The sequence below is a fragment of the Oncorhynchus keta genome, chromosome 30, assembly GCF_023373465.1.
Source record: "Oncorhynchus keta strain PuntledgeMale-10-30-2019 chromosome 30, Oket_V2, whole genome shotgun sequence".
NCBI lineage: Eukaryota > Metazoa > Chordata > Actinopteri > Salmoniformes > Salmonidae > Oncorhynchus > Oncorhynchus keta.
In genome coordinates this window covers 16,921,107-16,932,301 of record NC_068450.1, presented here as the reverse complement: position 1 = coordinate 16,932,301, position 11,195 = coordinate 16,921,107, and the positions used below count along the sequence as shown (strand labels likewise).

Sequence of the window (11,195 nt, the reverse complement as noted above, 5' to 3'; positions counted from 1 at the left end):
GTCAGTGAGTCTGCTCCTCCTGATTTGTCCCTGATTTGTCCCTGGTTCCTGGGTGAGGTGTTCAGTAAGCAGAAAACTCAGTCACTTCCTCCCCACCGACCTTATGATTGTACAATTAAGCTGCTCCCTGGAGCTGCCTTTCCCAAGGGACGGTTATACAGTATTTCTCGACCTGAGCGGGAAGCCCTGGAGACCTACATTAAGGAGTCTCTTGCTGCAGGTCTCATTCGTCCCTCGTCATCACCCCTGGGAGCTGGATTTTTTTTTGTGAGTACGAAGGATGGCTCTCTTCGACCGTGTATTGATTATCGGGGGTTGAATGATATTACGGTCAAGAACAAGTACCCCTTGCCCTTGATGAGCTCCGCTTTCGATTCTTTACAGGGTGCTACTGTGTTTACGAAGCTTGATCTATGCAATGCGTATCATCTGGTTCGGATCAAAGAGGGGGACGAGTGGTTGACTGGATTCAATACACCTATGGGACATTTCGAGTACCAGGTGATGCCGTTCGGACTTTCCAACGCTCCAGCAGTGTTCCAAAGTTTGGTGAATGACGTGCTGAGGGATATGATCGGTCTGTTTGTGTTCGTTTACCTGGATGACATCCTGATTTTCTCCAAGGAGCTTTCCAGCCACATCCAGCATGTTAAGCAGGTCCTGCAGCGGTTATTGGAGAACCGTCTGTTTGTGAAGGCAGAGAAGTGTGATTTTCACGCCCACACTACATCCTTCCTCGGGTACATCATCTCCAGGGGTGAGATCAAGATGGACCAAGAGAAGGTTCGGGCGGTTCGGGATTGGGCCCGGCCCGGTACGAGATTGCAGCTCCAGAGATTCCTGGGATTTGCGAACTTCTATCAGAGGTTTATCCGTGATTACAGCCGGGTGGCCGCCCCTTTAACTGCTCTGACGTCTTGCACCAGAATTTCCTGTTGGACTCCTGAGGCAGACCGAGCATTTCTGAACTTGAAGAGCCGATTCACCAACGCACCGATTCTCTCTAGACCTGACACTTCCCGTCAGTTTGTTATTGAGGTGGACGCGTCTGATGTGGGGGTGGGCGCCATCCTGTCCCAGCGTAGCTCCACTGACGGTAAACTCCATCCCTGCGCCTTCTACTCTTGTCGTCTTTCACCAGCTGAGAGAAACTACGATGTGGGTAACCGGGAGCTTCTCGCTGTGAAGCTTGCCTTGGAGGAGTGGCGTCACTGGTTGGAGGGAGCGGAGCAACCGTTTGTGGTCTGGACTGACCACAAGAATCTGGCTTACGTGCAATCGGCTAAACGTCTCAACTCCCGTCAGGCCAGGTGGGCTTTGTTTTTTTCAATTTTTCCCTGACGTTCCAACCTGGGTCGAAGAACGGCAAAGCGGACGCCTTGTCCCGGATGTTCTCCAAGACTGATGAGAGTGGGGCCAAGACTGAGACGATTCTTCCCCAGAACCTTGTCGTGGGAGCCGTTACATGGAAGATGGAGGAGGATGTGATGGCGGCCCTTCGGACGCAGCCCGGCCCCGGTAACGGTCCACCCGGTCGGTTGTTCGTGCCTGAGTCGGTCCGTTCTGCTGTTCTTCAGTGGTCCCACGCCAGCAAGATAGCTTGTCACCCTGGCGTTGCTCGGACTATGGCGCTAGTGCGCAGACGATTTTGGTGGCCTGCCATGGGAGAAGATACCCGGAGGTTTGTTGCCGCACGTCCTGTTTGTGCTCAGAACAAAAGTACCAATCGGCCCAGCTCTGGGCTTCTTCACCCCCTACCTATTCCTCGGCGACCTTGGTCGCATCTGGCCCTGGATTTTGTCACGGGATTACCCCCTTCTGTTGGGAACACGGTCATTCTGACCATTGTGGACAGATTCAGCAAGTTTGCTCATTTTGTCCCTCTCTCCAAGCTTCCATCTGCCACGGAGACGTCCGAGATCCTGGTTAGGGAGGTTTTCAGGGTCCACGGATTGCCCAGTGACATTGTTTCTGACCGTGGTCCTCAGTTTACCTCTGCTGTCTGGAGATCCTTCTGTTTGGCCATTGGAGCTACAGTCAGTCTCACTTCTGGATTTCACCCACAATCTAATGGTCAGGCGGAGAGAGCCAACCAGAAGATGGAGTCCACACTGCGTTGTCTTGTCTCCTCTGATCCCACCTCTTGGTCATCTCAATTACCCTGGGTCGAGTATGCCCATAATACCCTTCCTTCATCTGCCACTGGGATGTCCCCCTTCCAATGCCTGTACGGATACCAACCTCCCTTGTTTCCTTCTCAGGAGAGGGATCTTCGGTTCCTTCTGTCCAGGCCCACATTCGTCGTTGCCACCAGACCTGGCATCGGGCCAGGAAGGTCCTCCTTAGAGTTTCTGACCGGTATCAGATCCAGGCGAATCGTCGCCGTATTCCTGCTCCCGCTTATACCATCGGAGATAAGGTTTGGTTGGCTACACGGGATCTTCCTCTACGGACTGAGTCGAGGAAACTGTCACCAAAGTTCATTGGTCCGTTTGTGGTGGAGAGAGTCATCAACCCTGTTGTGGTCCGACTCAAATTGCCGGCAACGCTTCGAGTACACCCCACCTTTCATGTCTCCTGCCTCAAGCCGGTTCTCCTCAGTCCTCTGTTGCCCCCTCCTCCTCTTCCTCCTCCTCCTTGGATGATCGGAGGTGGTCCTGCCTACACGGTGCGCCGCATAATGGATTCCAGACGGCGGGGTCGAGGTTTCCAATATCCCGTGGATTGGGAAGGATATGGGCTAGAGGAGAGGAGTTGGATTCCTCGGCGTCAGATCCTTGATGACGACCTGCTTTGTGACTTCTACCGCCTCCACCCTGGCGCTCCAGGTAGTCCGCCCGGTGGCGTTCGTCGGAGGGGGGGGGTACTGTCACGAATCCCGCTTCCTGAGTCTGTGTTTGTCTGTGTTTCTGTCCTGGAGTGTGTTTCCGATGTCCTGGAACGCACCCTGTCTGGTTGCCGGGCGAATTAGCTTGTTGGGAGATCGATGTTCACCCGCACCTGTATCCCATCAGTAATCTGCACACCTGTCCTGATCATCACCTCTCCCCTTCAAAAGCTCTGACCTGACATCCATTCCCTGCCGGATCGTTAGCCATGAACATTACTCACCCGGATCATTTACCCCATTCCCGCCTGGTCGTCGGAGGATTCCGCTACCCCATTGGATCCACCTATTTACTCCCATCAACTCACCACCGCTGCCCGCTACGCCACCTGGATATATCTACCCATTCACATTCACTTGTAAATAAACACTCACCTTCTTCCTACTCTCCTTGTCCTGGTCTGCTTCTGGGTTCGATTTTGAAAGAACGTGACAACTTGAGTAAAAGTCTAAAAGTATTTGGTTTTAAATATACTTAAGTATCAAAAGTAAAAGTATGAATCATTTCAAATTCCTTACATTTAGCAAACCAGACAGCACCATTTTCTTGTTTTTATAATTTACACTCCAACACTCTGACATCAATTACAAACGAAGCACTTGTGTTTCGTGAGTCCGCCAGATCAGAGGTCGTAGGGATGACCAGGGATGTTCTCTTGACAAGTGTGTGAATTGGACAATTTTCTGTCCTGCTAAGCTGTCCTGCTAAATGTAACAAGTACTTTTGTGTGTCAGGGAAAATGTATGGAGTAAAAAGTACATTATTTTCTATAGGAATGTAGTGAAAGTAAAAGTTGTCAAAAATATAAATAGTAAAGTAAAGTACAGATACCCCCAAAAACGACTTAAGTAGTACTTTAAAGTATTTTTACTTAAGTACTTTACACCAATGGTTAGCAGCAGCAGGTCTTTTTAAAAATATTTATTTATAGAAATTCAATGTTGGCTACAGTGGAAAGTAGCCAAAAACCTGCAACCCATGACCAATATATTTTCACCCTTGACATAGTTTTCAAAGTAGCCCAATTTCAGGAGAACCGTGGACATGGCAACCATGTGGGGTAGGTTCCCTCCTTAACACTGGGCATGGTAAGGATTGAGATAAAGTAAACTGATCCTAGATCAGGATAGATTTGCCTTAACCCAGCCTAACCCTTCCCCATTTGATAATCTGTCTAAGACAGATGTAATATTTACGCAATATTTTTTTCTGGGTTGCAGAGATTACCCATCTGGTAATGGAGGAGGTAAGAGATAATGTGTATTAGTGTATAATTTAACAATAATTTGGTAAGTGCTTATATTTGTCCTATATCCCTCGTGTGAATTGGAAATGTGTTTTTCACTCCCCCTGAGACACCCATGGAGAGTGGGGCCTTGGCCAGGGTCAGCCATTATCAACAGCAACCCTGGAGCAACGGGGTTAAGTGCCTTGTTCAAGGTCACATTCGATCTGATCATCTGTGAAGTGTGCCTGGCCATGAAAACAAGCTATCCTAGAACATGCCTTAAATCTCCGTCTTCCAAGTTCACAGATTCACAGAGGAAAACAAATTCAACTCAAGTAATTTAGTTGAAGGCCCAATGCAGCCGTAAAAAAACAAAAACAATATCAATAATTTCTGCGTAACAATTAAGTACCTTAGTGTAATAGATTTCTATTTAAATGGACAATGATATTTTTTTTAGCTAAAACTACATCTCAAGCAAGAATTTTCCAAGGACTGTCTGGGAGAAGTCTGAGTGGGGAAAGGGAAAGTGAAAACTGAGGTTCATGAGGCGGTTCGATTAATCTGGCCCAGGTAGGCGTGTTTTGCACCGGGTGAAAGTTGATTGCATTCATTTTTAAACTGGTCTGCCTCCCAGGCATGAACCGAGTGCATGTTCAAAGCCCACAAAACAAAAGTGACCTAATTAAGCACAAAGTGTAATGAGTAGGATTCTGTGACTACACATGCAAAAGTGATTTCTTTAAATAAAAACCCTTTATCTGCCTTCCCAATTAAAACTATACTTAACACAAAAATAGGCCCAACCACTTGGCGGCCAGGCCCTCCCAAAAAAGGTCTTTATTACAGACAGAAATACTCCTCAGCACCAATTTTTGTTTAGTGTCGTTAGAAAATTAAAACATGTGTTTTGTAGAAAATAGATGTATGTTTCTGGACGATGCACCATGCTGCCTTGTTGACAACATGAATGAGCAGATACAGATTAATGTTCAATTTGAGAAGGGCGCTCCTCCCTCACAGCTTTTTCCCATTTACGTCATGGACCATAGACCGGTTCCCTGCAGCTCAGCATAATCGAATCCGCCTATTAGCAGAGAGGTTTGGAACTCTCTTTGTTATTGGTCTATTAACTAATTTACTGCATGGTGATGTCACCATGGAAAGCCAAAACTCCCGCCCATGCAAACCTGCTAATTAGGTACTTTGTAGATTGTATTTAACCAGCCAACTATCAGGAAATAAAAACACTGATAAACTTTTCCAGTGTTAGTTTCATCAGCTGTTGTACAATATAACAGAAAACATAGGAAAGCATGTTTTTGACTGTACTGGGCCTTTAATGTTAAAATGTACATTTCTAAGTTCTAGATTAGGAATGTACCTTTGTTAGTGTTTAAACTGAGGAGATAGTGTTAGGGGGGGTAGTTTTATTGCTGGCTGTGTGAGCTAGTTCCTGTTTTAGCAGGGGTACATAAAATGACTTGAGTCAGGCGGATTAGTTTAGCGCTGTATAATATATGAGCTATGTGTATGAATATTTATATAACACCTTCGAGTAATGTGAGTGCATTTTTTCTCAAGAGCAAAAGGAAAGCAATGTAAATGTCGAATCTGAAAGCAAGAACTAGCTTTCCAAGTTTTCCAAGAAGCTAACAATTTGTCATGTAGTCTACAGCACTAATACAGTTCAGTTTTCACTTCCGTGTCCTCATTAAAAAAAAAAATATATATATATTTAAAAAAAAAATGGGTCCACAGATATAGGGCCCAGACAGGCTACGTCATGATTTTAGGGCGTGGATCTAGTAAGCGAGATTGGCGCTAACTAGCAGAAAAAGACCGACCCGATACCGATGCACAGCTAGCTATACTAACAATCCTGGTTGTGATAATATTGCCACTGTATCCAAATTAACAGGTAGCTATGTCTATTTCTCAACGAATATGATTTGTGATATTACATTTACCTTGTGAGTCCTTGCTTGCGGTTTATGCCATCCAATTTGATCAAGCTACTGGTAGCAAGCCAGGTAGCTAACGCCAGGCCTGCCATTTGTGTGACTGTCTGAGGATCAAATTATGATCTAATAACGTTAGCCAAATTAATTCACCTAGCTATTTTGTTAGGTGCAATCATGTGTTTCATGGTAATGAATTTAGCTACTGTAGCCAGCAAAATGTATTTAACGTAAGCTACTAGCAACAATGCGCTAGCTAAATTCACAATGTGCTAACATTGTTAGATAACTACCAGCTAGCATTTACAGCAATTTAAAAAGTCTAACGTTACAAGACACGATTAGCTAGTTAACTGCATGCACTTACCTAAAAGTAAAATACAATGTAGATGGCCAGCTAGCTAACCAGTTACGTAGTTAAATATTATTAGCCAAGAAACTTAGGCTAGCTGAGTAAAGGTAGCTAGTTAATTTACGTATAAAAAAAACTAGGCAAGTCAGTTAAGAACAAGTTCTTATTTACAATGACGGTCAAACCCGGACGATGCTGAAACAATTGTATGCCGTCCTTTGGGACTCTCAATCACGGCCGGATGTGATACAGCCCGGATTCGAACCAGGGACTGTAGTGACACCTCTCTCACTGCGAGGCAGTGCCTTAGACTGTGCCACTATGGAGCCCCATTACAAACATACCGATATGTTTCTTTACTCTCCTCAGGTTTAAGAGAATACCAACCATGTCTGATGGAGAGGGTTACGTGGTGCGTGTGAGAGGTCTACCATGGTCCTGCTCTGTGGATGAAATACAGAGGTTCTTCTCAGGTAACACCTTTACGATAACACCTGTATAGCTTTATACTACACGTTGTATAGCCTCTCACAGCTGAGATAACTGTGAGTCCCTCTAAACTCTTCTTGGTATATAGATTGTAAAATCGCCAACAATGGCACCAGCATCCATTTTACCTCCACACGCGAGGGCAGACCCAGTGGAGAGGCCTTCGTTGAGCTGGAGAACGAGGATGACCTGAAGATCGCTGTGAAGAAGGACAGAGAAACCATTGGCCACAGATATGTGGAAGGTGTGTGCGTCTCTCTGTGTGTGTGTTTTTGTGTCACTGCAAATCTTGAAGTTTCAATGTTTGCAGCAGAAGCATAATATGTGCCTTGGGACTTCATTTTGGGCTACATTTCTCAGCTGTTTACATTGTGTAGCACTATCAGTAGTGACTATGTGTTGACTTGACTTGTTTTGTCAGTGTTCAAATCCAACAATGTGGAGATGGACTGGGTGATGAAACATTCTGGTTCAAGCAGCCCAGAGACGACTGGAGACGGCCTGGTCAGGCTCCGAGGCCTCCCCTTCGGCTGCAGCAAGGAGGAGATAGTCCAGTTCCTCTCAGGTACTAGTAGCTTGGTTCACAAGAACAGCCCCATAACAGCCTGTAGGAGTAGGTGACCGTCCTCAGCCCTCATCAATGATCCAGGATCATCTACATTTTTCAGGCATTTAGCAGACAGTCTCAACCAGAGCGACTTACATTTATATAAGCTATAGTTTGTCCAGGATTTCCCCCATCACCTAATTTTCTCTCTCACTGCTTTGGTCCCAACCAATACTTTAAAAAAATGAATTATTCTGTCCAAAAATTTGACCAATCAGGCCTGACATGCTAGTCTGTCACTCTCATTGACAGTGGTCCTTTAATTCATCCCATTGGGACAATTATAGAATGGGTGGGTACTAAAGGTAACACAAATACCGCCAGAGCCACTCCTTTTCATTCCTTCACACCTACAGTCTCTTCTGTATCCTCTTCTCTCTCCTTTTCTCTTTCGCTCACTCTTTCCTCTCATCCTCCTTTATGTTGCAGTAAAATTAAGTACCATGAATCGTCATTAACTCATTGGTTAAAAACACTCACCAGGTGTGTACATTACATAATGTAAAGTTTTCATTATCTCTTTTTTAAAAAAATTTATTTAAAAAAAATCTATCATACAAAAGAAATAAAGCAACAACAGAGAAAGCTACCTTTCTGTAACTGGGCATGTGATTTACTGTGTCCCCCACTGGGGTTATCTGTCCTTGGGTTGAAGGGTTGGAAATCGTGCCAAATGGGATAACATTGCCGCTGGACTTCCAGGGGAGGAGTACGGGGGAGGCCTTCGTGCAGTTTGCTTCACAGGATATAGCTGAAAAGGCTCTAAAGAAACACAAGGAAAGAATAGGGCACAGGTGGGGATGGTTGGTTGGTTGGCTGGATAAAGTTGCTGTTCTTATGGTGTACAACTTACAAGCATTAACCACAGGTATAACTGACTGACACTCAACAAAACAGTAAAAAGTTATCTGTTCATTTAAGACAACACGTACTCAGATATTGACTGTAAAGACACATAGTTACAATATTAGATGAAAACACACTAACACTGATTCACTCACAGCAGTCGTTGGGGAAAATGAAGCACATTCTCTTGTTCTTAAAACCATTGGGAGATAGATCATATTCTGAGTTTAGTGCCGAGGTGACTTGTAAGCTCTCAGGTTCGTCACAGAGTGCAGAGTAAAAATTGCAGTTTAATTTGGCATATCCATTTTACCCTGATTCTTAATAGTGAAACTGATTGGTTCCTGGGCACTAAACATCAGTACAGGTAGCCAATGAATAGACAGATAGTATTCTCCCAGGTGTTCTAACTCACTGAGGGCCATTCAACATGAGGACAAGGACCCCGCCCACTGTCACTCACAGGTAATGAAACAGTGTCTCCATGGATAACAACAGAACAATGACCACGACAGGGACACAGATTGTACTGTAACCTCAGTGTTAACTGTATCGAGTACCTGCAGGTGACCATAAGAAAAGTGCCTGTTGTACTGTCAAGGCTTTATACTGCACAGTATACTGTTACCCACTAGATCAAGTCTCACCTACCTACAAAACAGTAGTGCACATGGCAGCACCTGGCCTGAATAACCCAACTTTATCAGTACCCTCAATGACCAGCAACTACAGAAAAATGTCAGCTCAGCAACTGAATAATGAACATCCAACTTTATTGGTGCCCTTTCCATTTGAACATACATTGATTCAGCCTTAGGAGCTGTACAGTAGCTAGCTCTAGTCTACACCCCCTCCTGTGTGTGGTGGGGTCTTCATGGTGGTGTGTGTACTGTATGCATCTCAGGTACATTGAGATCTTCAAGAGCAGCCGTGCCGAGGTGAGGACCCACTACGAACCCCAGAGGAAACCTATGGGGATGCAGAGACCGGGGCCCTATGACAGACCATCTGGGGGCCGTGGGTACAACATGATGGGGGGCCGAGGAGGGGGCTCTTACGACAGGGCCAGACGCGGAGGCTATGGTGGAGGTGTGTGTGTGTGTAATGTCTACCCAGTGTAAGAAGAAAGTTTTGTTTTTGATAATCTGAATGGATTGAGGGAACAATGATCAGTCAAAAGGGTCATGATTATGGATCATAACATAGCGGTCTCCCAGTCTCATTCTTCCTAGCCCTCTATGTACATTTCTATCATGAGACTGTATATGCCCCAATGTCCCAGACCAGTCTCTCCGTAACTAAGGTGTGTCTAACCTCAGGTGTGTCTGATGGGAGGTATGGTGACAGTAGCTCCTCCTTCCAGAGCACCACGGGTCACTGTGTTCACATGAGGGGTCTGCCCTACAGAGCCACAGAGACTGACATCTACAATGTGAGTTCTAGGATCTCCTACTAAGAATGGTCTGTGAGAGATGGTGAGAATAACACACTGCTCCCTCTCTCCGTAGTTCTTTTCTCCTCTGAACCCAGTGAGAGTGCATGTAGAGATCGGGCCAGACGGCAGAGTGACAGGAGAGGCTGATGTGGAGTTTGCTACACACGAGGATGCTGTGACAGCCATGTCGAAGGACAAGGCCAACATGCGTGAGTCTGTCTTTGTTTGAAGTAGTTTTGGTTTGAGCCGGCCACAGCTATTATGAACGGCACTTTAATATGTACCCCCCCCCACACACATTTTCCTACCTTAATGATTAATACATGTACTATCTCTTTGTCCTGCAGAGCACCGCTATGTGGAGCTGTTCCTCAACTCTACAGCAGGGGGCAGTAATGGCTCGTACGGCAGTCCAATGCAGGGGGGTATGGGGAGCCAGTCCTCCTATAGCAGTGGAGGGCTGAACTCTGGATACTCTGGAGGCTACAGCAGCCAGGGCAGCATGGGAGGTTACAGTGACTATAGTGAGTATCAGCTCTGTAAAACACACCCCCCGTTCACATGCACCTCCACTACTGTTGACCAGCCTTGAACTATCAGGCTTTACTGTGTGTGATTTCTGAACTCCTCAGTCCTATAGTGTGTATCTCTCTCCTGTCAGGTAACCAGGGCGGTATGAGCAGCAGTTACTATAGCGGCGGTGGACGAGGAGACAGGAGTTCCAATGGCCTGGGGGCAGGATGGGGGATGTAGTTCTTTAACCAAGCATGCGTTCTGCTGGAAGGACTGGAATTGTAGTTCTCACCTGGATGTTTTGTTTTAGACTGATCGTATTAATGATTGAGGTCCCTTTGACTTTTTGTTTTCACCTGCTCCTACTATTGTTATTGACATGACTGCAGCAATGCAAACTATGACCGTTGACCGTGGTCGGAATGCTTGTTTCATCATCGTTACCTGGAAGATTCAAATAACCAACTGTGACTCAGAGTAGTTCACTGTGAAGGGTTGAGGTAAACTAGTCAATTCAGAAAGTAAACCACATTTTTGTAATTGAAAAGCAATTGGCCCCATCCCTGAGTGGATGAACCAACACTTCTGTAAATAGTCTTCTAGATGTTCTCTTTTCTCCAGTAGGTGCAAACATTTCCGGACTTTGTCGAAGTTTGAAACAATGTCAAAATAGTGTGAAGTTAACATGGAACAAAGAGCATGTTTGTTTTATAATGAAGATTGTTATGGGGAATTCTCCATGCTGGATGGATACTTATTTAGCAAACAAACCTTTGTTTTTCTGTTTAAAGGTTTCTTTCTACTGCCTATGTGGAATTCTCTTTATTTACTCTTGTCCACCTTACAAGAAATACACAATTTTAAGATCGATAAATG

At 45.4% G+C, this 11,195-nt stretch overlaps 1 protein-coding gene across 1 annotated transcript; it reads left to right on the top strand.

Annotated features, from left to right (window-relative positions):
* The first annotated feature begins 5,869 nt into the window (after positions 1-5,869).
* On the top strand, positions 5,870-11,193 carry LOC118376815 (heterogeneous nuclear ribonucleoprotein H-like). The gene is made up of 10 exons (XM_035763604.2): positions 5,870-6,037; positions 6,799-6,902; positions 7,007-7,162; positions 7,340-7,483; positions 8,181-8,319; positions 9,276-9,460; positions 9,691-9,803; positions 9,880-10,015; positions 10,154-10,330; positions 10,468-11,193. Exons 2-10 carry the CDS (start codon positions 6,818-6,820, stop codon positions 10,557-10,559), a joined length of 1,227 nt encoding a protein of 408 aa, XP_035619497.1. The 5' UTR covers positions 5,870-6,037; positions 6,799-6,817; the 3' UTR covers positions 10,560-11,193.
* Positions 11,194-11,195: the final 2 nt, after the last annotated feature.